Here is a 25,456-nt window from a genome sequence, read left to right as displayed (position 1 = left end):
CAGTTTGCATACCTTTAGGCACACTTCCACAACAGCACTAGAAGAAAGAAGAAATTAATTGTGCTTGTCTTGTTTATTGTAATTGTTTGTAACATATTTTCAAATATCCTTAATGGATGCATTATGCTCATCCAATTCATCCAACTTTCTTGTTCAGATTTTCTACATAACAAACGAGTCGTTGACGGTTGACCCTTTTAATTGGACCTAATAACAAGCTTTCGGCGAAGACAAAAAAAAGCACACGACCCATTAATTTCTGCATGTAATTTAGTTACTTTAGTTCGGCACGCTGCACCCCAACCGGTTCAGCCAAAGCTTTAACCACAGACATATTAAACAATTCATCCCTTCATTGCCCAACCCAGACGGGCTTACCCGTTGGAGACCCGGTAGTAAAAAAAAAGTTACGAAAAAGAAATCACATTATAAAAACATGTACCCCGTGTACACGACCATTGCCCTATGTTTGCTTTTTTTTTTCTTCTTCCGACTAGACTAACAACCCGTAACGCCATTGGACTGGGTTACCTCGTTGCCCAGAGAAAGGACGGCCGCCCGAAAAATGGGGTCCATGATTTATTGCGCCAGATGTCCGCGAACGTTGTGTCCACGTCGGCGTTGCGTTGCAGGAGGCAAACGGCAGACGGTGGCCATTACTGGACTGGGCCCCGTGACGCAGCCGGCTAAAGTGAGATGAAATATTTCCACTTGCCCGAAAGTCCTGACCTGACCAAATGCAAAACCGGCAGGATCCGGTAGCATGCGCCAGCCCCAAATTTGGTCAGCAGTTTTGCATCCGTCTTTTTTTTTCTTCTCTCTCTCTCTCTATTCTTCACCCTCTGTGAGCTTAGCTCGATGTAGTATTTGCTTCGTCCATTATGATTAACTACATTCGGGAGCACTTAAGCTCTCCACGGCTTGGCCCACGGCTTGCTGAATTATCTACTTGAACGTGCACATGAACACGTCCATCCGTTGGTGGTTTTAATCGCCAATGGTAGTATCATTATAATTATGATTCCGTACAGCGTATAGTCATTGTGCTTAGAACGTGAGCTTAAAGGCGTTTTTACGGAACTGAATCGAATGCCACAGCAATGCTTAATCGGCCGCCCAAGTGCCGATGCCGCCTCCCACCGGAAAGGATTAGAGAACGGTCCTGGCAGAGGGCAACCGATACATCCGTGCGCTAACATTTGCCTACGCTCCTACACTACGGATGAGTAAGTTTTATTGGTCTTGTTTCCGGTTTTGTGTAGGGCACCGCAACACTTCCCCTTACTACCATAGAGTTGACTTAATGCAATGCAACAACTTGCTCGGCATGGTGACCATCTTAAAGCGGATATGCTTGTACGGGGGTTTCTTCGGTACTGAAAAGAATCACTCATTGATTGATAAGCAGAAGTGAAATTAACTGTAACGCATGCTACTGTGGCATACCGATACCATGACAAATTCAGACAAGACACCGGAAGTTGTGAATAAATTCTCTTCAAAATCCGCTTAAATCGCTCCCTAGAATAAACACACGCACACAATACTCTTATCAACGTGTGTTGCTTGTTCTAGTCGCTCTCATTTTCTCTCACTTTAGGCATGTTAAAGGGAGTCATTCTTAGTCATTTATTTTAATACATAGCGATCTACTATTTGCGATCTGCTTGTAGCACACTATTAACCCGACCTGAACGACCTGTGAACTTGTAAATGTTCCACCGACATGCAATAGTATGTCCTTACGCCCATTCGTGCGTCTGTTGGTGGTTTCAAGTCCGGTTGTTTTCATATCAGCATGCCCCCTCATCTCCCTGCTATGCCTTCATTAGTAGCTCGAAGCTCTCCGCTACCGCGTCCGCTTAGTAAAGGGCACTAACCTGTGTTATCCTTACTTTCACATGCTTTCTTTAAATGTGCGTACGCCCCCCGTCGGTGTGTGTGTTCCAACGTTCAAGCGTGCAAGAAAGTGAGAAATTGTGCGAGTAAATGATTTATGCGACCCCGGGATGAAGGATAAAAGCTGTCCTGAGCCGGTCCTAACTACGCCCTCCTTGAATGATACGAATAACCAATGCTTCTTTTTTATCCCGCTCTCGATTGCTTTCCTTCCTTTACCATTCTAACACTTCAGTGAGGTCCTTTAGCGTTCCAAAGATCCGAAAGGTACGAAAGTAGAGCAACAAAAACAAGAGTTCCATTTCACTACAAACGACACTCGGCTGGGTGCCATGCTTGAGAAGAAAGAGTTTTAAGAAAATGAACCCTAAAAGGGAAAGGAAAGTAGGAAAAACTGACCCGCTGGCCACAAAGCGTTCAGCACGCAATAAAAAATGGACCCACACGATTCGGTGGAGGTGCCTGGTACTGGGTACCTTTTTTTTTGCTTTTGTTTCTACCTTCCCTCGCGCCCGGAAATATGGCGTGCGTGACCGCGAAAATGATCTCACTTTTATGGGAAATCAGCGGTGCGGGTAGTGGTGGTGCAACTGGTACCGGCACTGCTAGATCGTAGCTAATGTACCGGCTGCATATTTAACGCGCCCAGTGACCGTTTGGGGCGCTGGGCATGGGGGAAAAGTGCGTGCGACACGAGCCGAGCGGGTCGCACGATCAATCTCGGCTAAGCATATCAACCATCCCGGGTTACCCCGATTTGAAAGGTAAATTTTAAGTGAAACCCAAACGACAGTTTCTTTCTTTTCCATGTTCTGTTTCGTCGTTTCGGGGTGACAAACGCAAACGTGTTTTTAATTGACGTTCGCCATCGCTTCGCGCGGGTGTGTCCTTTGCTTCCTTTGCTGGAGCGTCGGTACCTGGATGAAGATAGATGAAATGAATTACCCATGTCAGTGCAATTTTCGGAACTCTGTTGTTGGCGAATGACGCTTACAGTGATGGCTAGAACCTAAGGGTCAAAATTAATGTGAAGCTGCAGCGAAGGGCGATTAAGCTGGTTTGGATGAAAGCTAGGGCTCACGGTAATAGAGGTTTGTAGTACGGAGATCATAAATTAGGTTATGAAATAAACAAAAATTAATGTAAGCTTTTTCAAGCCGTTCAGAAAGCTTTTCGGATACTTACCAGTAAAGGGTTCGAGGGTTCTGCACAATTAACATTAACCATCGCTCGGTTTTACTGAGCGCCTGATGGTATGCAATTGTGTTGTCACTTTCATTTTTAAACAAATTTTAGGTATTATTTTGAATTAGCTGTAGCAATTAAGCAATGATTAAGTTAAGGTTAGAATAAGGTTAATTTCTTCTTCCACGTCAGGTTTTTTTTTTATCTACAACACCTTACTCTAACAAGTTTTCTTACTAGCTGTTAAAACTACGTAATGCAGAGAGTAAACAGCCTAAAGTTACAAAAAGGAAACAATTCAACAGCCTTATAGCAACATCGCAAATGTAAGAATGTTTTTGTAAATATTGAAATAAATTTACTAACAAACTAACTAGCTAATTGTTTGATGAACTCATCATACAAATACATAAGCCTCTAGACTCCCGTGCTAATTTATCAAACAGCTGCTATTTTTCTCATATAATTTTAAAAATGCTTATTTAATTTATTTCCTTAAAAATCAATGACATCCTTCTTGAGCGTGTTCAATAGGTAGTACTTCCTGTTAGAACACACACTCAACGTGTCGTTCATGTCCGCACAATGGAATTATCCCATTAAATCAAAATAATGAAGCAAATCTTAACAAATTAGCCAATTTCCCGGAAAAAACTTATTTTAAAACTCGCTCGCTCAGGACGCGCTGTTCCCTCTCGATACGCTCACGTTCTCGTTCATGATTTACATCACGAAGCTTATTGATGGTTCGTCTTTCGTCTTTTTTTATTTTTTTACTTAAATCCCACCAAATCGCCAACGAATCTCACCTCCATTCCATTCCACGCGGTACGCAGTGTGGGCAAAAGTGCCTTATGCCTTCGCCATGTTTTGCGAACTACAGCACAGCCAAATTCTTCACGGTGCACGTGCCGCGCACGAGCTGCTGCTGAATGGACCGACACCGGACAGGAACAGTTAATTAATTGCAATTTGCATTCATCATTGGCGTGTCCGAGCAGCAGCTTTAAATAGCACGCCCACGCATTACCATCCATCGCGTTTGCGTTGTCGAACTGAAGCACGCTCGCCATGGTTCTGCTCGTGAACCTATTGGTTGTCGCTATCTGAGGAATGTGTTTTAAAATTAAATCTGATAAGCAATGGCACTTTCTTTTCACCGAGCTGTTTAGCGCGGTGTGCGCGGTGCATAACTTATCAGCATCACCCATTTAGCAATGCTCAACGCGTCGCTCAAAAGCGACTCCAAACACCTTTTCACAGGATCTGAATAAGATGCTTATCATCGAACTCCTGCCAGCGGATCTTAAAATGTTTGCACACCGTTATCTGGAGAGCCGTTCCAAAGCCCGCCCAGCGGTTGGTGTTGACCCCAACATCGAGCGGCAAAAACTGGTCACCCCCCTCCCTACTAGGGGTTAAGTTGTCAGCAACAGTGTTACCGCATGGTGGCGTACACCCGGCAAAAACCCCCGCCCGTTTAACAGACATGTCCTTAACTATTGGCCAAATTACGGAGCCGGCATCCCTAATCCGAAAATAGCGACGCTCGAGCAATAATGCCCTACGTCTCCGGATAAAGGCCCCTACATACACACACACACACACCCCTTCGTCGTTCGCTCCAGGGGCTGAAGGGTGATGGAAGTTTGAAAGTGTTTTAATTGTCAGCTAAGGCCATATCATCCACCCAAAATCCGGCTAAACTTTCCCCCAGCCGATCGAACCGAACACGGGCCAAATAGGGCCCAACCAAACACTGGGAGGAACCGGCGGCACGGCGGGCATTGGTGGAGCAGGTTAAGCAACAAATAGGCCGATAGTCCAAAAAACTACTACCTCTACCAACCCGGCCCGGGGTGGCCTGTTTTGTCCCGGGTGGGCAGATTCTGGGCCGGCATGTTTGCGCCTCCGAAGCCCTTTTTCCGAAATTCAATTTTCCGATCGAACAACGATGATAAGGATAAAGTTTTGTGTCTCCTTCCTTTCCTCCCAACCCACCAGGCTCCCTCCAAACCCGAGGGTGAACACTCCGGGAACGACCGGGTGAATGGGTAAAAAAGTTTCTATTACGGCTGGTTGTCGGGCTGGTAACACGGTCCGCCCGCCCCAAACAGACAATCGGTGGCCTAATGTGGATGCCAGCACCAGTTGACGGGGTTTTGCTTGCTGGCGCTTAGCTTACCCCATACCCACCGAAGGCAATCGTGGACCTCAGGCATGTGCAAGAGGGCTTTAGCTTCTTAGCTTTTTTTTTTTGCTCACCTTCACATGCCAGGATGTGTGACTGCGTGTGTGTGTGTGTGTGTGTGTAGGCGGGAGGAAAACTTTCCCTTCAAACACGTACACACGACACGCATCATCAACAATGTCGGACAGTTTGGACAAGCGATCTGATTCACGGGTGAGGAAAGGGGAAGGGACTGGTGAAGACATTTAGGAACGGGGGGGAGGAGTGATGGGAAGGGATGGGAATTAGGATGGGAAGTTAAAATTAATTTTCTAGCCTACACTTTTTATTCGCACCTATCCAAACCAGCGAATCGATGCGTGCATCGAACATCCTTTTCGTTTATATGCCCGTTTAATCAGGAGTTGATAAAATATAGTAATTTTGAAATATACTCATACATTAAAATTGCCATGTGACAACAATTTGAACAGTGAGCGAAAAAGAAGCAAACAATTATTATTATTATTATTATTATTATTTGTTAGTTAATCTTCAATGGGCCATCAATGGGCTGAGCAAATCGTAGAGTCTCTCTAGACCGGTGCGGTGGTGTAGCAAAGGCGATTAATCGATTGAGCCTGTGGTGGATTGCTTATATCAATATCTTAGTTGTAATCAAGTAGCCATTGGTTACAGCAACCGTGGTTATACTGAATATCGAATAAATGTAGTTAGTCTTAGTTCACTCTTAGAACGATGTACATCGTCTTTCAATCGCTCCCACAAGCCACTAAGTAGGTTAGCGATAAAAGTGAATAGCGTCTTCTAACCGAAAGAGGCTCAAGGCCTAGAAGACGGCACCGGTACCACATACGGAGGAAGATTACTGCGATCCTGCCAGGAAAGTAGGCGTAAGACATATCGCGCAAGCTTTCGTTAAATTGCCTCAAGTTGGGAGGCCATCATCGCCTTGAAGACGCAGTAGTGGAGCTTCAGAATACGCTCGATTGTTCCAAGACCGAACGTAAGATACTACAGTAGACAGTCTGGCGACGCAGTAGACGCATATAGGGTCGCGAAATTCTTTAGTGCTCCGTATAACCAGGCCAAGCAGTTGATTTTCTCTGGCTGTAACGCTCCAAAAAGATCGCCCAAATTTTGAGCATAATTTTGTCGATTAACTGCTGAGTCGTCTATGAGATAGGTCTTCTTCTTCTTCTTCTTTGGCTCAACAACCGATGTCGGTCAAGGCCTGCCTGTACCCACTTGTGGGCTTAGCTTTCAGTGACTAATTGATTCCCCCCCCATAGCAGGATAGTCAGTCCTACGTATGGCGGCGCGGTTTATTTGGGGATTGAACCCATGACGGGCATGTTGTTAAATCGTACGAGTTGACGACTGTACTACGAGACCGGCTAAATGAGATAGGTAGCATTGACAAAAAGTCACACAGAAACATTTCTCAATGCAGATCGTCGGGCCGTTACGCTTGCAGCACAGACAGAAGGTTCGAGGATCGAGACAGAAGGTTGCAGCAACACGCAGTCACCTGTATTAGGCACTTTTTTATTACCTTAAGCCACAAGGTTTACCCTTTTCTTTTAAATTTGGTTTATGGAATTTTCAAAAATGTAGAAATTTACAATTTAATATCTTTTTACAACCACAAACGTACAATTTGCTTGCCCAAAAGCTCATTAATCGCAATCTTGCAAGCTTTCGCCTTTCCTCTCCTTCCGGCTAATGCTACGGGTCTTAGCCGGGACTTTCAGGCGCATCTCCAACGCCTAATAAACGATAAAAAGTTCATCTGTTTCGTAGCAAACAAATAAGTCTATCCGCTTGCCCTTTGCCAATTGGCCTTTTAAGGCCCGTTGGGCCCATCCGCAACTGGAAATAAAATAAAAAACCCTGCTACGACGGCGCACAAATTTCATTTGCATTATTTGACCGTGTTCCGAAAGGCCGGGTCGCTATAAAATATGCATAGAGCATGCGAGTTTTGTTGCTTTTCGTTGGTTAAAATCGTTCATAGAACTACACAACAAACAAGAAAACGCCCAAACGGGAGGAACTGGGATATGGGAATAATGGCAAACAACATGTGTTGTGATAGGGGAAAAGGGAGAGAATACGGAAACCAAAACCACACTATCGAGCGTCAATTCCTTTTCCCATCGACGCGTGGAAGCGATGGAAAAATGGAAAAGGATAATCAGATCGGTATGAAACTGTAAAATATGCCCCATCAACAACCGTATGTATGTGTTTGTGTGTCTTTCTGATGCGATTGCGTTGTCGCTTCCAATCGCTCGGAGATTGGTGTGAAGGGTAGATTGGCAAATATGTTATGCATTAACTTTAAAATCGAACGTTCAGCACCGTGGCAAGGTATCGTGTCGTTCAATGGTGTATGGTCGGGAGCGATGTTATGATAAGATTACATTTCAAACTGGTGAAACATTCAGAACCAAACGATGTATGGTATAAATGATATGTAATAAATATTGTAGAGATGGAACGTTACGGAGTTTAAGCATTTTTAAAACACTAGTTAATGAAACGAATCTATAGTTCGGTCCTGGCACTGATCCTGAACCCATATCGGTACCAAAACTGACACAGAATCCATCCCATACCTGCAACTGATCCCCAACCTATAATGGTTCTAGCATTGATCCTAAATCCATACCGGGCCTCGAACATATCTCAAGCCCATACCGGACCGAACTTATATTGAGGCGGACTTAGAATTGATTCTCAACCCTCTCTCTCTCTCACTCTCTTGTTGACGGTAGAGCACATCGATGTGACATGGTCCGATCAACAACCCACACCGGGCTTAGAACTGATCCTAAACCTCTCCGCTTCTGGATCTTATTTGCAAACAAAACCGTACCTGTAACTGATACCATAAACAAACCTTTCTCGGAACTCAACAATCCCGAACGCATATGTTCCCTTTGGGTGCAAAATCTTTACACTAATCTGTCTTAGCCATGGAACGGATTGTAAAAGTATCCCGATCCAGGAACCTGATACAGTACCTACATCTTAGGCCTTACTAGAAATTGGACAGCGGGATATTCTGCACTAATATCTATACAACAACAAAGTCAAAAGCAAAACTAGATGAAGTCCAAGTTCCATTACCGCGGCATCTTTACAAGTATGTCCACTTGCAGCGGGATTTATCGTCAATAAAAACAATAAAATAGCTATTTCCACCTAGTGAGTTAACTTCCATCTGTTCGCCGATATGGTGAGACCAGAATCCTCAAAAGCTCTCTCCAATTTAGCCCAAATTTCTCTCTGCTGCCGTTGCTTCCTTGACGTACACATTATTCAACGGATCAAGAAGAAGGATGATTTTTGCTCTTACCTTGCGATCCGTAGCTTCCGTCGTCATTCTTTGTCGGCTTTACCCCGCACCAGAGATCTTCGAGCTCCGGGAACGTTTGCACCGCAAACTTCCAAGTGTCCCAATAGTCTCCTCCGGTAAGACGTTCGATGCCAGGAAGATTTGACGAAATTATCCCACTACCTGCAGCGCTTGTGAATCCATTGGAACTTGCATTCATCTTCGGTTTCTTGAATATTGATTAAAAATGCACTGCTCCCAAGATCGTACGCTTCTGGGCCCCATAAGCTATTTGGGAGATGCGCAAATAAATGAACTATCTACTGCTCTGCTAGTCGGTTGAAAACGAAACGAGCTTTATTATATATGTCTACTTCGATCTATAATGTTCGAAGTAAATATCGGCTTACTATGATGCACATAAACTCATAACATTTATATAAAGGTTCAGGACCTCGTCTGCCCTTTATCGAGTTTTCTTTCTTACACCTACCTAGTTTTTTCTATATTTTCCATTCAAACACATTGTACTTAATTTTCCAATCTCAAGGTGTTGAGAGACTTTAAACCGCCCACGTTCGCTCAAAATACTGTGGCATCCCAAATACTGTGGCAATCGTTTGCCACACCGCACTCCGCTATCAGTCCATCTTATTGACACCCTGTGTATAAGAGACGTTGACATCAATTTTGCATTTAAATGTACCTCCCTTCGCTACTACTTTGAAGTAACTAAACCCGATGAAGATAATCCTGCCTATAAAAACAACCTCCACCGTAGCAGTACACACGGTCTTCTGGAGATGGGGTTCTAAGCGATGATGGACCCCCTTTATCAAGAATGCTCCCGTCTCGGTGTGCAACGGCTGGATAGTGGAAGATGTAGAAGCCATTCCATATTAATATGTTTTGCTGCATTGCAAGCGACGTACCGGAGGAGCTAAAGGTGCTTTTATAGTAGAAGCCATACCCACCGACAACTGCAACACTAAGCAACACATAACAGAGAGAGATTGTTGTGCAACGTGCAAGAAGGAAAAAACAGACACGAGCATACATAATTTAACGATGCATGCACGGGTCGGACAGGTAGGAAGGGAGGGGAGGGGAAGGGTTTTCATTTGCAAAACAGTCAACCGATAATCCTTCTGCATACAACACACACCCGCACACACACACATAAGGACAGACACGGGTGGATGGTATTTCATTTAAATTTCATGCAAATCTAGTAAAACAACTCATAACACTAATGAAACAAACAAAGGCTCAAAAAACGCTCATAGAAGGTGCAGAGAAAAAGGAGAAAATGAGCAAAAACAAAAGCACAAACCCACCCACCCAACCCACCACACGATAGGAGCACACGTGGCCCACGTTGGCGCAAAATGCGCGTTGTTTTGCAAAGTTTGTTTGTTCGTTTGTTCGTTTCTTTTTTTGTTTAAATAAAAATACATACATCACCATGCCATATCGCTGTACATTCGCCACGTGTGCCTGTGTGGGTGTGCGGCATCAATTTCAATTTATCTATCAATTATTCATACGATCATACCGTGGCCGATCCGCGCTTTGCTACCCTCCCCCACGCCTCTAGCTAACTGAACATTTCACTGCGACAATCCTGGCACACTGATTGGAAAATACTTTATGAAACAAAACATTTGGCTGATTCGAAGCATTGCCAACATGCCGATCCCTCCAAGGCAGGAAGGCGCACACGCAAACATAGAGGAATGCTAACCTTTTTCAGCTCGATACGATTGCCAGCCGCAATCGCACACAAGGACGGGTTTGAGTGGTGGGTATTGCACGGTTAAACACTTCTTTTTCTGTATTTTGGACTTGTGCACCGCGTGGGAAGGCTACATACACACACACAAGTAAATGGCCGATAGGGATCTTCTGAAACACTCCAATCCAAAAAGGGACAAACAAAAAGCAGTTGTTTTTGGTTTAAAAGGCACTCTCAACACAGTTTTCCCTCCTCTCGCGATTAGGTCGAGCTTCGACGATGCATTCTAAATCACAATGCCCTTATCAACAAAATTAAATTGCCTGTTCTTGATGTACGGTTTGCTGTATGAATTAATTACAATAATCGAATATGAAAGGACTTTTCAAATAAGAATAAATATCGATAATTTTCTCCGTTTGTTTCTGTTGTTCGATTTCATTGAAATCAATTAGTTTATTTTCACCTCACTCCCCCCGCGTCGATTATGTGCTAACAACACTCAAATATCTCATAAACTCTGGAATAGATACTTTCAAGATTTAACTACTACAATTCCCCCAGGGTAAAAATATCTCCAAAAACTAACCACTCCTAAGCCAGATCGTCTCTCCGCATGCCTGTATTGCACAGTCATTGTTCAGTCAGACACACACCCACCGTAATCCACCCAGTGTCTCCTTTTTCCTTTTTGTCCGATGTCCGGACGAGCCTTCAGTAGAGATTAGCTATCTTTCCATCCCCATCCGGTGCATCCCCGGCTACGGATGTGATGCGTTTCGGGCAGTTTTCCTCCCCGCCCGCAGTGGAGTTCACCACGTCGCGCTTCAAGCGCATTGCCAACAGATCGCGCTTTCCTGCCTTTGCTTCCTCAGCCGCCGTGTCCACCGGCTTGCGGGGCTGCTGTTTCTCAATGGCCGCTGCAACATCGGCCGGTGCAACATCGGCCGGTACCTCCACCGGTAACGGTGGTAGTGGGACGTTTTCCTCCTCCTTGATCTCACCATCCGGTCGCTGTTGTTGCTGTTTCGTTTCGCTCGCCTCGCTCGGTTCGGGCACACGGGTGACCTTTCCATTTGTATCCACTTTCGGCGCGACTGCTCGATTATGTGTGGCTTCATTTTCGCTACCGACTGCTACCGGAGCTGCTGGTGGCTTACTGTCACTACCATTCTGCTCTTGCTTAGCGAGTGTTTCGGTCGCTTGTTCGGCGGGTATCTCGCCGGCCCCTGCACCCTCGACCGGCAACCGATCGACGTCCGGTGAGGGAACGTTCCGCTCTCTATCCACCGTACCGTTGGCTGCAGCATCTCGTCCCGCTTGAAGGATAGTTTTGTTGTTTCCGCCAGCTTTCAGTAGCTTCACGATCGGATCGCTCGGAATCTTTGCACCGTAGTCCTTCTTCCCGCTTGCATCGGGTTCGGGAAGAACGTCTTTCGATGGAGCAGCAGCACCATCACCACCATCACCTTCCACCTTTTTGCCCACTTCCTGCGAATCGATGCTAACCTTTTTCTCGGCTATTTTCACCACAATCTCGTCCAGTTTCTTTAGCACCAATTGTTCCGTTTCTTTGTTTTTCTTCACCAGCTCTTCCTTGATGTTTTCCACCTCGGCTTGGAGTACCTTTTTGGCATTCTTCAGCTCGGTAATTTCCTTCGCAATTTTTTCCTTCTCCTCCACCGCTATTTCGTGCTCTTCCTTCAGTATCGCCTCGTTATTGATCGCTACCAAGGGATCTTTGTGCTGTTCTTCTACGGCGATTGGTTCGATATTGGCTCCATCGGCTCGTTTACCCTCTGGCAGGGGTTTTTTGACTTCCGCCTCAACAATACTTGGCTGTTCCGGGGTTTCCTTTACAGCAGCCTCTACCGGTAGCTCTATCTTTGGTATTGCCTTCTCCGTTACCGATTCCACCGGTAGCACGGGCGGTGGGGCCGGTGCTTGCGGTTTTAGTTCGCTTGCCAGTTTTCCGGGTACCAGCGGAGCCGGCGGCTTCCCCACGAGCTGTTCCAGCGCTGCCGGCACAACGGTTGGCTCATGCTCATGCCGCTCCGGCGTACGATCGATCGCCTGCAAATTGGCGTACGTTCCCAGCACCATGATGATGAACCCAAACGCAATCATCACCTGGGCGAGCTGCTTTTCACTTATGTTGGTTTTGCAAATCGTCATGTAGCAGGCGGCCGGTATGATCAAGCATATTGCCACACCGATCGTGGAGCCGACCAGCCCAATCACCACCTCGATCGAGGGTATGAGCAAACCGAACACAAGCGCCACGACCACGATCGCTATCGTTAGCGGCCGAAACTTGGACTCCGGTATGTACATGTGCCCGTCGGACGCACGCTTGTACAGCAGCGAGTACAGGCTCACCCGGCAGGGGAAGATCGCAAGCGGAAAGCTGAACGCAACCGACAGCACAAAGCCCATCTTGATGATGTCGCTCGCAAACGATGGGGTAAAATCGACCAGAATGTTACCGGAAAACCGGTGCCCGTTGAACGCGACGTACCCGAAGAATCCGATCGCCACGTAGATCATCGTGCAGATGTTGGTCGACTGTCGGATGACGCGACTCATCTTATCCAGCGAGGTGGTGGGCATCGTAGCGTACACTTCAAATATTTGCCTACAAAAACACAATAGACAGGATGGGTAAACCTGCTCATTATTACCGGGGATTACCTCCCCGTCCACAGTGCACTTACATCTGGCAGGACAGGGCCATGGTAAAAATCGGCATACACTGCAATATTCCGCCCCAGTTCCACAGGTCCAGTCGGTCGAACCAGCCGGGGTGAAACTTTATGCTCGATTCCGAAATCACCTTCAGCACCAGGCAAAGGTAGAACCCTAGCGAAGCGGTACAAACGGACGCCAAACTGTCCACGTTTCGCAGCATACCTAGCGGAATGATGCATACGATAGTGACGGCTATCATAACCCACGTTCGAAGCCCATCGCTTTCGCGCATGGACAGTATTTTCGCCGTGATTTGAGGGCCAAGGTCACCGACCACGACGAAGTAGGCAATGCACGTGCCCAACAGGTAGCCAACGACGCATAGCTCTACGAGTAGCTTCCCCGCAGAGCCGAACGCATAAAACGCTGAAAAAACAATGCACACACTACTTTAGTTTTGTGCGTTTTGGGACGCTTGACCGTGCCAGTTACCTATTTGTTCGAAGTTTTTGCGTCTCGAAATGATGGCCGATTTAACCATGTAGCTACACACCAACCGGGTAACATAGCTGCTAAGCAGTAGAAGCACTATTGACAGCACAATTCCACACTGAAACAGAAACGGCGATAAAGCAGCATGGTGAGAACCGGAAATCCCCAGCAAATCCACATTATCTCAACACTTACCCTCTGGAAGCAAAAGGGCATAGAAAGGATGCCCACGCCGATAATACTGTTCGTGAGCGTGACCGTCTGCACGGTGTTCGTTTCCATCACGCACGCTGTATGCTTTTCCGTTTCATTATTTCTGAAGCACGATGCTTATTTAGTGTGGTTCTTTGCACAATTGTTTCGCCAAGCACGGTTTGTTTGCGTACGCGGCGATTCTTATGCAGTACGTGTTGTTTGTTTTGAAAACAGCTCTTCGCAAAACGTCAAAACTGCCCAAGGTTTATGGAGCGATGGTGTGAAAGGAAAATATATACAGGCCACCCTGTAGATTATCGAAATTATAGAAAAGTACGTTTTATTTTGAATATTTTACTGGCAAAACTGTTGGAAAATTTTAATCAATAATTTTTCATTACTAAATTGACATAAATAACGATAAGTTTGCAAATAAATGCGGAAAAAGTCAGGTATGTGTGATTGATAACTGTGACTTCAAATGTTTCTGTTTGCGAAGGAGTTCGTAACGGTTTTTCCTATTGTTCCCCAGTTCTGCGAATCCATCTCAGTACGTTTGCTCCACAAGCGGCTCTGCTCGTTGGCGTCTTGCATAGTTTAGCGTTCAGTGCGCTTAATTCACTCTTTGATTGTTTATTTCTTACCAAAATCATGCATATAATCGGGGTAATGCCGGAAAACAACGCTCCATTCGGGATTGAGTGTTAATAATCAGTGCTTTATCATCGATTTTCAGATAACCTGCACCGCGGAAGATGGCACGCAGCAAACGATACTCGTCCAACCTTCGACCAGTCTGCTCAACGTTACGGCCCGCGGCATCTTGCCCTGGTTTTTCAGCCAGGACGTACCGCTGTTTGGCGTTATCGCGGAAAATTCTGTCGCCGTGCGTGTGAAAACGGCAACGGACCCATTCCGGCACCTGCGCCACACCAAAAGCGCTTCATTCGATGGCAAAGGGTTTACGCTGCGACGCAGCGTCAAACACAGTGGAATTATTCGCATCGATGGTGTACTGAAAATTCCGATCGAAGAATTCTACCTGCTGTGTCCGGGGCTGTTTTACGGCACTGCCAAGTATCCTAACCTCAATCTGCTGCTCTCGCAACGTCGCTTCCGCCAGCAGATCGTAAGTCCGGCAACGCTTTGGACCATCCTGTCCGACTGTCTGCTCTGCCGGCAGTATAGCAACCGGCAGAGAACGCAAGACGACTTCAAGCTGGAAATGCGGCGGAAATATCTGGCCACGCAACTGAAAGACTTCCGACCGATGATAGCGGAGCTGGAGGAACGGCTCAAAGAGACGGTCAAGTATGATCAGTTGAAAAAGATGCTACAGCAGACGATTGCCACCGTACACTCCCGGCAGGTGCAGCGCTACAAGGATCAGGGAAACCAGCTGAAACGGATGTTGCAATCGGTTTCGAATGAAAAGGAGCAGCTACTAGCGGAACGAATGGTTCATGATACGGATACAGCCATGACAATGGTTCGGGAAATTGTCGCAGCAAAGGTAGATGTAACGTGCAATGAGCTTGAAAACATGCTGGATCAGTTACAGGCGGAATTAGTTCAATTGAGTATGCAGTTGGAGCTGCAGCAAACGAATGAGACCAAGCTAGGAGAGCTGAATGAGTACGTTAAAGAGATTGAGCACATTTTCAGTCGGTTGGATGCAACAGATTCGATGGAGTTTGAAATGCAGATTGCACGGTGTGCCATTGCTAACAATCAATCATTGGTGCTGTTTAGTAAGCTAAGCGACGAACACGACAAGCAGCACTATATAAGGTAAGAGTTGCTATCGGTACAAATGAACAATTTTTCAGTGGCTGATCACTAATTTCATACATATGTTTTCAGTAATCTTCAAACCCACGCTCAATCCTTGACGATCGATATTCGATCTGCTGAAGAGCATGTGCAACGAGCTGCAAATGAAAAACGTATTGCTATGGAAAATCTGCATTTGCTGAATGACCTCGCTAATGATAACACACTCAACAGCGATCCCCCTTTGGACGACATTTTAAGTCAGCTGCACAACAACCTCAAAGGCATCGTACGAGCAGCAATGGTCATAGCCAACGTTGAAGATACAATTGCAAAGCTTCAGCAAAAGATTTGGCATGAGTTTTCTGCCATCGGTGCGGTCCCTTTCGCCGAGCTGGAAGCCATTGCAGCGGTAAAATTTGCTGTGGAAGAACAACTGGATGCAAATGCTCGCGAAGGCTTTCTCGGTTTTGTCTATGATCGTATCCTAGAGGCTGGCAGCGGTCAAAAATGGATAGAAGGATTCTCTTGTACCGCGATATTTAAAACGCTAGACGGTGCTTTGCGTGTGCAGCAGCTGGTCGGACAGATGCGTGCCGATTTACTATTCTCATATATCGTACTGAATACACGTTTACGTTCAAGTTTGAACAGCTTTTTTCGGGACAGTGTAACGCAAGTGCTAAGTAGCGCTACCGCCACGAATTACGAGGACACTGTAGTAAAAGTAAACAGTATCGTTCAGCATATGGTGAGCCAACTTCGTGCTGCACAGGAGTTGAAGTCGGTCCGTGAACGTTTGAAGCAACTACTTAACAGCAAAGCAGAGCTGATAGCAGAACTCGATCACGTTCGTAGTGCAAGTAACGTCCCAGCACCGAGGTAAGTGTAAAGCTGTTATACCATTCATGTTTTTAACTAATGGTTATGAGGAAAAGAATTAGACATGCAATGGGATCAATTTTTACGTCGTCATAATGTTATACGTGTTTGTTGTAAAAGATTATCGTGATTCGCGCAGCAGCAGCTTTGCTTTACCCCATTGCTTTAAAATTAACTGCCCATCCATTTCAACACATTCTTAAAGCAAAAGTAAAAATAGTTTCTCCTCCCCGACGGGGAATCGAACCCCGGTCTCCCGCGTGACAGGCGGGGATACTGACCACTATACTATCGAGGATGTGATGGGCAGGGGAAAATGTACACAATAAAAACGTCATGCTGCTACTCACCCCTATTGCGCAACGCATGCAGTAAGGGTGGAAATGTTAGAAAGTAGGGGGGTGGGTTCAAAAAGTGCGTGAATCGATAGAAAGAATATATCCTCGATAGTATAGTGGTCAGTATCCCCGCCTGTCACGCGGGAGACCGGGGTTCGATTCCCCGTCGGGGAGGAGAAATATTTTTTCGAGTTTTTTGCTAACGATTTTGTAGTTGTTAGACAGTTGAATTCAGTTTGCTATTCAGTTACATACAATATTGAGGAAAATACAATTATATCGTTTTTATTTCTCCCTGAAGATTATCAATATGAAAGAGGCATTAATTCTTAACAGGTCTGAGTATTTATGTAATGAAAATTGAAGTTTTGCATCAATTAATCTGGCCCACAAACCATGTAAACTTCTTAGTTCCATTAGTTGATATATAAAAGATAGATTCAACTAACATTTCTCATATCGCAAAGGATCTACTGTACAAAAACTATTTGAAGTTGTTTATCATGTGAGTTTCTGTAGTTTAAATAGCGCTCTAACGGCTCATTGTTTCAAGTCCTCGATAGTATAGTGGTCAGTATCCCCGCCTGTCACGCGGGAGACCGGGGTTCGATTCCCCGTCGGGGAGGGCCTAAATACTAAATAACTAAATATTTAGTATTTAGTTATTTGCTAAATACTAACAGACTAAATAATCCCTTTTTTTACATCTAGAATGAAATTTGCAGAGCTGCCCAAACTTGCTGAACAGTTTATAAAAGTAGAAAACCACAAATTACGGCTGCAAGCGCATCACGCATCATTGGTAGATTTCATTCATCAGTTAGAAACTGATGTCCCCCTGCCAACCGAAGAACAACTCAAATCCGATGGATTACGCTTGCAGGAAGAACTGAAAACCATACTGGAAAACGTTGTCCAGAATAGAAAACGAATGTATGATGGCGTAAAGCAGCTTACAGAAGCTTACCACAAGTTGCAATTTGCATGGGAACGTTGGAATGATGATCATCGTGGTAATAGTTGTTTGATGGCAGCAGGTCTATCATCTCCCACTACCAAAAAGCTGATCGACTGTTGGACCACGTGTTGTGAGTCCATTCGACATGGCATTGCGTCGGTTGAGGAAGTGCGTAATAGATTTAAACCTACGGAAGAAGAGCCATCCCCAGAAGTCCATGAATTGGGCGAACAAATCAAATCACTCGAGCTGCGTGAACGATCAATCGCGACTCGTGTAGTCCATGCGGAAACCATCCTTGCAGAATACCAGCAAGAGCACGGCAATACTACCATCGGACAAGAACGGGCCCAATATTCCGAACCCCGATTAATGGCGGTGGAAACGGATGACCTGATGGGCAAAATTGTGCGCACCCGAGAGCAACTGCGACGCATGCCGCCAGGACTGAAGGGCTCCGAAGTGGTGAAAATGAAGAACAAGCTAAAGCATCTGCAACTGCTTGAAAAAATTCGGCTGAATGCTAGGGAGATGTGCCTGAACAATATGATCCTGCCGATCATCGACAAGCTGCACGTTCAGAAGCTGCGGCAAGTGTGTCAGCTGGTGGCGTGCATCTCGGACGAGCTGCCCGAGCTGGGCGGTATCGCGACGGTCACGTTCGGTTGTGCCTCGATCGACCGGGAGCAGGATGAAGCGGTAAGTCCGGACAAGCATGCTATTGTAAAGGAAGAACAATTACTCTTAGTTTCCTATCAGTTCTTTATTTTCATTTCACTTATTTCGGTCATTTTAAAATGAAAACTATACGGATTTCAACGTCGTACCATTTCCCCGCTCCCTAACGAACTAAATCTCGGCTAATTCGGCTGATCTGGGAATGGTATCAATTAGTTCTGTAAATGGTAAATGCAAATGACTGTTACTTTGTATGAGCGTGTTGTGTTCGTGTGCGCACTTGGCCGTTTATAACCCGTCCATTCCCGCCTCCTCTAATCTTACGAACTAAAGCACACGAAGCGCTTCCATGGGAAGATATCGCAAGGATGGGAAAACCATCATCCCACATCCGAGTTTTGCTCTGGCAGTAGTCTGGCGCTCTCTTTTTTACAGCTCATCCTTCTCGTCCAGATCGACATCCGAAAGGTCGATATCCTCCTCCACCGGCAGCTGTCCGTCCTTGCCGTCCCACGGCTCGACCGTGTGAATCTTTGGCAGCTCGGCACCCTTCACCGGTGCGGTGTGGCCCCGGCCGAAGGAAAGGTCGCGCAAAAACTCGTTGATGCCATCCTTCGAGAACGAGCCGCGCAGCAGCGAGTACTTCATCTTCTTCAGGTTCACCACCGCCATGGCGGGATAGCCAAATCCACCGATGTCCAGCGTCGATTCCAGGTCGAGCTGTGCGCCACCCTCTGTCCACAGCCAGCCCCATTCCTTCTTCTTGTACTTGTCACCCATCTCCTGCAGAATCTTCAGATAGCCGTTGCGGCAGTCGGCATTGCAGTCGAGAATGTGGGGCAGCACGGACACCACGCACAGCGGCTTCTTTTCGCACGTGTCCCGGGCCACCTGCTCCGAGGTGAGCTGCACGATTTCCGGGCTGGGGATGTCCTCCGTGTACTTGTCTTGCGCCCAGTTCACGATGTCGGACGATGTGCGGCCACCGTTGTAGTCTTCGGCCGAGTTGCGATCCTTGGTGCCCGCCGGGAAGTACTTGATCGTCGGGAAGCCCTGCACACCGTACTCGGACATCTTCTGCTGGTGCACGGTCGCATCGAGTGCGCCCAGCTTCACCTTGCCCTTCAGCTCGGTCGCTGCCCGGGCCCAGTGCGGGGCCAGATTTTTGCAGTGTCCACACCACGGTGCGTAGAACTCCACCAGCCACGGTTCCTCGCTCTGCAGCACCAGCTTATCGAAGTTAGCATCGGTCAGCTCGATGACGTCGTCCTTGGATCCGCTGCCGCTGTTGCTACCACTACCTCCGCTGCTGCTGCTACCACCACCACCGCCCAGAACATTCTTGATCTTTTTCTTCGCTTCCGCCAGGGCCGCCTCCGCAATGTCCTTGGCCGTGCGCTGTCCGTTGTAATCGACCGGGGAGCGTTTGTTCGCACCGAAGATCTTGATGGTCGGATAGCCACGCACACCGTGCTGCCCGCAGAGACCCTGCTCTTCCTCGCAGTTCACACCGCCTACCTTGATGACGCCCTTCAGTGCGGTGGCGGCCTTCTTGTACTCCGGCACCAGATTGCGGCAGTGGCCACAGAAGGGTGCGTAAAACTCGACCACCCACACCTCGTCGCTTTTCACCACGGTGCGGTCGAAGTTGGCCGTCGTCAGTGCCACGACATCATCGGACGATGAGTACAGCGCTTGCGAGGAGCCGGTGACGAAGAGTAGCAGCCCCACTAGCACCAGCAACCTTTCAGCTGCCCGCGGAATCATCTTCACGCACAAAAAATGGTGCGAATGGTGCGTTATGTCCACGTAGCTGTGTTGTGTTTCGAGCACGCCTCCAAATCGATCGGACTGCTGATACACACCGAATTGTGCTGGCTGACAGTGATTAACTGGGAGCGGGTTGTGTTTGCACTGAACTTATGTTGCCGCTGTGCCGTTTCGTATGCCGATTATTATTGCACCCTCCATAAACAACAGGCCCAGGTCAGAAAAGCCGCTATGTAGGAGTTTTTTTTCTTCTTCTGGTGGTACACGCACACAAATGCACCGGGTGGCAATGATTCTGATTTGGTCGCCAGCGATTGGCCAAGAAGTAAACGTGCGGTGCCGAAGAGGAGCCGAAGCGGATGAAGTTTCGAATTCGATGATGGCCATGCTTCGGCTTTCGAACAAGCTTTACATTTTCAAACTAGTCGTTATAAATCATACAATCCTCAATTTATACCACATTTAATTAATCTCCTTTCAATGCGTTTGTTCTCCTTCAGAAGCCTTTCAACATCGATGACATAAATGCGGTTAACGTTCATATCATCAACGAAGAGGGTGCGGAAATAGAGATGAATGAGACACAGCGGCAGCTGGCCTATCTGATTCTGTTCCTCTGCTTCCTTTATTGCGATAACTGTAAGCTAGTACAGTTGGATAAGACGTTTGAGGTGAGCAGCATATCGAAACTCAACATAAACTTCACATTTATTTAATGCATTATTGTATGTCTTTTCTCCCTGCAGCAACTATTCGACTGTGGAATCGTTAGTTTGTTTCACGTGCTCGAAAAATACTTCCCCACCATGCAGTTTATCGTGCTGGACAACAACGCACAGTGAGTGAGTGCACTTCTATGCTACATCCTATTAGAATTATTTATTTCATATTTATGGCTTACACTACCTTAAAGTTATACACGCATTATTATGAAAACAAGATCGGTTGAATTTGATGTGCTCGAAATAAAACTCTACGCATCGCGCTTTTTGCGATAAAGCGATGGCTTCTCGAACACCTGCTTCATGCCACCGGCCCGCTCGGAGTGGAAGATGGTCGTGTTGGCCGTGTCCGCTACCCACGGCGAGTCGAACTTGGTCGTGTCCTGGTCGACCAGATGCGTGTACTTGGTGCGACCGCACCGGCCAAAGTTCTTCACCTGCATCACCTTCGGCAGGATCGTCTTGTCGAAATGGTCCTCCAGCGTCGGGGCCGAGAAGTCCTGCTTGTACACGTCGTCCTCCTCGTCGAGGTAGAAGGCGCCGCGATGGTAGTACTTCTGCAGGAACTTGTACTTGCCCTTCACGTTCTTGTTCGTCACCTGTTTCGGGTTGTTGCGCAGCTCCTGCCGGCGTTCCTCTTCCGTCATGTTGCGCAGCCGCTCGATTTCCTGCTTTTCCTTCTCGATCCTGTAACAAGAGACGCCAGACGGTCGGTTAGGTTCAATTCTGGGCACTGTTAAACGAGCGCCTGCCCCTCGATACTTACTGTTCCTTCTCTTCGCGGTCCCGCTTGATGCGTTTCAGTTCGCGCAGCTTCCACGCCTCATACTCCACCTCGTCGTTCTCGTCGTCCGTGTTGACGTCGTTCAGCGACGGTTCGTTTTCAACCTTCGTCTTTTCCAGCTCCTTCTTAATGCTGTCCTCCACCAGCCGGAGCGTCTGCTTCCGTCGTTCTTTGGCCATCTTTTTCGACTCATACTCGAGCTGCTTCTGGCGGTTGGCTTCGCGCTCCTTTTCAATGATCGTCGTGCGGTCCTTTTTGCGCACGAACAGCGGCTTTAGTCGGGGTTCGTTCTCCTCGTCGCTTTCCGTTTCCTCCTCGTACTCGGAGCTCTCCGACTCTTCCGAATCCGACATGCCTTCCTCCTCCTGCTTCTGCAGCAATTCCTCCTCCTCGCGTTGCTTCTGCTGCAGCATTTTCGCTTTCAGCAGGTTGCGCCTGCGCTCGATCTCGGAATCGCTCAGCTCGGCCTCCGATTCGGACTCGGAGCCAAGGGAGATGCGTCGCCGGCGGGAGGTCGCATTCGCTTGTTCCCGCTCATCGTCGCTGTACCGCTGTCTGCGATTGTCCTCGCTGGCATCGCTACGGTCATTCTCTTCGTCCGACTGTACCAGCTCCGGCTCGTGTATCGTCCGGTGTCGTTCTTTGCGCTCCCGTTCGAGGTCATCTTGCGTTTCGGCCCGAATCGCTTGCAGGCGTCTGATACGGGGATCATCGACATCGTCTGGCAGTTCGTTATCGTCTCTATAGAGAAAAAAACGACTTTTTAGCTAATTCCCGTCAACGTTGAGGTGCAATAATCTACTCACGATTCTTCCCGTTGCTGCTGCTCTTCGTTCGCTCGACGGTGCTCCAGGAAATCGTCGTCTTCCGACTCTTCGTCACTGCTGGCGTACTGTGCATATTCTGGCCGTTTTCCTGACACGTATCGATGCACTTTCACCTTTTGCATAGATATTTCACCTAAAGAAAGCGACAGAACAACATAAGGAGCAGTTCTTGCGACCGAAGGATGGTTCCACGTCGAGGATGTTCGGGGCATGGTTTAACACTTACCCTTTGTGTTTTTCACTGGAACTGCACCGGCGGTACTTTGTATACCGTACTGTGTAGTTGGTGGACTCATGTTTAGTCTATTTTCTGTTGCTTACGATACCAAAAAATGAGTTTTTGTGTAGGAGGAAGTGAAGCAGCTCGCACAAATTTCCCCAGCAAAACGTAAACAAACTATCTCGCAAACAAAATTGACGTTTGACGTTTCGAACAAGGTTCCTATAGCCAGCGAGCCGCCCGAGGTTTATACACATACAGTAGAACACAACGGCGTGGTTCGGAAATAATTGAATAATTGAACCTATTTAATTTTAAGTTTATAAGGTCACATTTATTCCAAACACTTGCGTGAAAATTTGTTTCGTTTCGGAAAATACCCATCCACGTGCAAGAGCCCAACCATACCCGTCCACTAATCGACGAGCGCCATCGGTTCAAATGTCGTTGTCCTTTAGGCTGAAGTAAAACTGCTTGCCAAACCATTCCTCGTGCTCCTCGATAAACTCGGCAAATATGTCCAAAAACTTGAGCAACAGCTTCAGCTTGTCGTCAGCCATGGCGGTCGCGGACAGAAACTCCGGCAGCTTGACGATTAGCCGTGCCAGATGTACGGCGCCATAGATCATGGACGGCTCGGCCGGTGCGTTCGACGGCAGGATGCGCCACCGAAACACATCGTCCAGCACCTCTTTGGCTTCCCGTGAGATGGTCACATTCTGCGGAATGATGGAGCGCAGAATGTTCAAGCTCGAACCGAAAGGCGAAAGGTCGCCCCCATACTCTACCGCCAAGCTTGATTGTATGTGTTGTCCCTGCTGCTGTTGCTGCTGCTGCTGCTGCTGGGCCGTACTTTGCTGCAGCGCTCCAAAGTCCAGCACAAACTCGTTCTCCTCGTTCTTGTGCGAGCGCAATCGACGCCGGCGGCGCTCCTCGGCCGAGGTTGCCGATGACGACTGCTGGTCGGAATGTTCGCTCAGCGGCTGATGCACGTCCGCCGTGGGCGAGTCGAGCTTAACGGCCAGCATGTCCACGGACAGGTTGCGCGATGCAATGTACGTGAAGCTGCGCAGATTGTCCTCGGCCAGGACGATCTGAGCTTGTGGTTTTTCCTGCGGATACAGCAGATAGTCCTGCAGCGTAAAGTCGAAGTACACGCGCAGCCCGTCCGCCACCTCCTTGCACAGCTCGACGTTCGTACGAATCTGCTCGTAGTCGCGTACCTTGTGCTCGGTGCGTACGGCTGAGCTGTTCCGTCGGCGGGACTTTGTTTGCTCCTGATGGCCGCACTCAAACAGCTGGCGGATGGTGTAGTAGCGCACGAAATCTTCCAGTATCGTCACCACCGGCTGCTTGGCCGGCAGCTCCACCAGCATCGTACCGGACACGATCAGATGCTGGTCGAGGTCGAGATGCTTGCGGAACTTGCTGCCCGCTTGCAGGTACACCTTTTCCTCCTCGTGCGAGCTCTCGACCGAGCTGCTATAGTATTCATCCATGTCTGGAAAGCATTTAAAGCGTGCTTTTAGTTGCTTTACTCGCGTGTTTCGGTTGCATTCGCGACACACTCTACTACACTTACCATCAATATGGTATTCATGTTCGTCCCTGCTGAAACCGTTACTGCACGAGCTTCCGTCCTCCGACGAGGGATTGATGGATTGCGTCTTTGCACTCGTCAAGCTTTCGATTCGATCCGTTAAACTTTTGGCGCGTTGTTTCTTCCGCTCCTTTCGATACAGATAACCACCTCTGGCGAGCGAGGAACATACGGCGGAAAGACATAAACAAAAAAGCGGTAATTCAACCCGTTACACGACCGAACATTCCCTCTACTCACTGGTAAAGCTGTGATTTTTCCGCCAAATCCTTCTGCAGCTGGCGATTCTCTTCCGTGTCCTTCAGGATGAAATCCTCGCTAACCTTCCGATCCCAGGACGAGTTCCAGCCCTGGAAGTGTATCAAATACTCGACGATGCGTCGGCCCCGCTTGTCCTTTCCCTCGGAAACTTCCAGCACCTTCACATTGGAACGAAATGGCCAGTAGTATCATCAGCATGGCAACCGGTCAGTCACCTTCCCCGCACGCGCTTACCTTCGAGTCGTACAGGACCTTCGCTTTGGTCGGATCCGGCTCGTAGCAGAGCACCTTTTCGCCATCGCAGAATTTGTACTTCGTGTTGTGGCCACGGGTTGAGACCATGCTAGAAGACTCAATCTTGAAGCCGTGCAGGTTCTGCCCGTCGTGGTATCAAAACTGTTTCACGGCGCATACAGCGGGGGAAACAAAACGCCGGATTATTGTTGTGTTGTGGAAGGGCGTGCAGCTGCTGCGTCTTCCGTTTGCCGACGAATGTCACATTTGTCGGTAAACAAAACGCATTGGCCTTGAACGTGTGGCCAGAGTGACCAGAAATACCGATTTATCTGTATTCCTACCGATTTTTTATATGCCTACCGATTCACAGATGACCGCCCTAAAACTACCGATTTTCCATTTATCCTACCGAAAATCACAGATTTTTTTCGTAATACTAACCAAAAAGTCATATAACCATTTCCCAAATCACTTAATATATAAAACTCTATATGGAAATCACTAGCAACCAGAACCAGAAGTTCAACAGAGACAACTAAGGCCCGTGTCTGCACCTCATGAAGTCGAACGCGCTGATAAAATTTTATATGCAATTTGACAGATAATGTAACCCGGCGCTTTAGCAGCAATGGAACACGACATCGAACATGAAAAATGTACAGGACTTCACATGTTCGA

General features: G+C 47.4%; 5 protein-coding genes and 3 non-coding genes across 8 annotated transcripts; 3 read left to right on the top strand and 5 right to left on the bottom strand.

Annotated features, from left to right (window-relative positions):
• Positions 1–10,771: 10,771 nt before the first annotated feature.
• LOC1281202 (putative sodium-coupled neutral amino acid transporter 10) lies at positions 10,772–14,001 on the bottom strand. The gene is made up of 4 exons (XM_321141.6): positions 13,729–14,001; positions 13,534–13,651; positions 13,068–13,467; positions 10,772–12,988 (listed from the first exon to the last, which is right to left on the bottom strand). The coding sequence occupies exons 1-4, from the start codon at positions 13,813–13,815 to the stop codon at positions 11,068–11,070; spliced, it is 2,526 nt and encodes an 841-aa protein (XP_321141.6). The 5' UTR covers positions 13,816–14,001; the 3' UTR covers positions 10,772–11,067.
• A 294-nt stretch (positions 14,002–14,295) lies between these two features.
• Positions 14,296–21,130, top strand: LOC133392279 (uncharacterized). Its single transcript, XM_061652695.1, has 6 exons — positions 14,296–14,394; positions 14,465–15,519; positions 15,592–16,383; positions 17,433–18,378; positions 20,628–20,798; positions 20,874–21,130. Exons 1-6 carry the CDS (start codon positions 14,380–14,382, stop codon positions 20,967–20,969), a joined length of 3,075 nt encoding a protein of 1,024 aa, XP_061508679.1. The 5' UTR covers positions 14,296–14,379; the 3' UTR covers positions 20,970–21,130.
• On the bottom strand, positions 16,610–16,681 carry Trnad-guc (transfer RNA aspartic acid (anticodon GUC)). Its single transcript has one exon. It is a non-coding gene; the product is annotated as a tRNA-Asp (tRNA).
• Positions 16,824–16,895, top strand: Trnad-guc (transfer RNA aspartic acid (anticodon GUC)). Its single transcript has one exon. It is a non-coding gene; the product is annotated as a tRNA-Asp (tRNA).
• Positions 17,275–17,346, top strand: Trnad-guc (transfer RNA aspartic acid (anticodon GUC)). The gene has a single exon. It is a non-coding gene; the product is annotated as a tRNA-Asp (tRNA).
• Positions 18,424–20,483, bottom strand: LOC1281205 (protein disulfide-isomerase A6 homolog). The gene has a single exon (XM_321144.5). It carries the CDS (start codon positions 20,122–20,124, stop codon positions 18,787–18,789), a length of 1,338 nt encoding a protein of 445 aa, XP_321144.3. The 5' UTR covers positions 20,125–20,483; the 3' UTR covers positions 18,424–18,786.
• Positions 20,940–22,871, bottom strand: LOC1281206 (microfibrillar-associated protein 1). The gene is made up of 4 exons (XM_550898.5): positions 22,687–22,871; positions 22,440–22,593; positions 21,616–22,374; positions 20,940–21,536 (listed from the first exon to the last, which is right to left on the bottom strand). Exons 1-4 carry the CDS (start codon positions 22,754–22,756, stop codon positions 21,101–21,103), a joined length of 1,419 nt encoding a protein of 472 aa, XP_550898.4. The 5' UTR covers positions 22,757–22,871; the 3' UTR covers positions 20,940–21,100.
• A 121-nt stretch (positions 22,872–22,992) lies between these two features.
• LOC1281207 (protein male-specific lethal-3) lies at positions 22,993–25,051 on the bottom strand. Its single transcript, XM_321146.6, has 4 exons — positions 24,776–25,051; positions 24,521–24,699; positions 24,263–24,432; positions 22,993–24,181 (listed from the first exon to the last, which is right to left on the bottom strand). The coding sequence occupies exons 1-4, from the start codon at positions 24,881–24,883 to the stop codon at positions 23,118–23,120; spliced, it is 1,521 nt and encodes a 506-aa protein (XP_321146.6). The 5' UTR covers positions 24,884–25,051; the 3' UTR covers positions 22,993–23,117.
• Positions 25,052–25,456: the final 405 nt, after the last annotated feature.

Source organism: Anopheles gambiae, chromosome 2 (assembly GCF_943734735.2).
Source record: "Anopheles gambiae chromosome 2, idAnoGambNW_F1_1, whole genome shotgun sequence".
Taxonomy (NCBI): Eukaryota; Metazoa; Arthropoda; class Insecta; order Diptera; family Culicidae; genus Anopheles; species Anopheles gambiae.
This window is presented reverse-complemented; position numbering and strand designations above follow the sequence as displayed.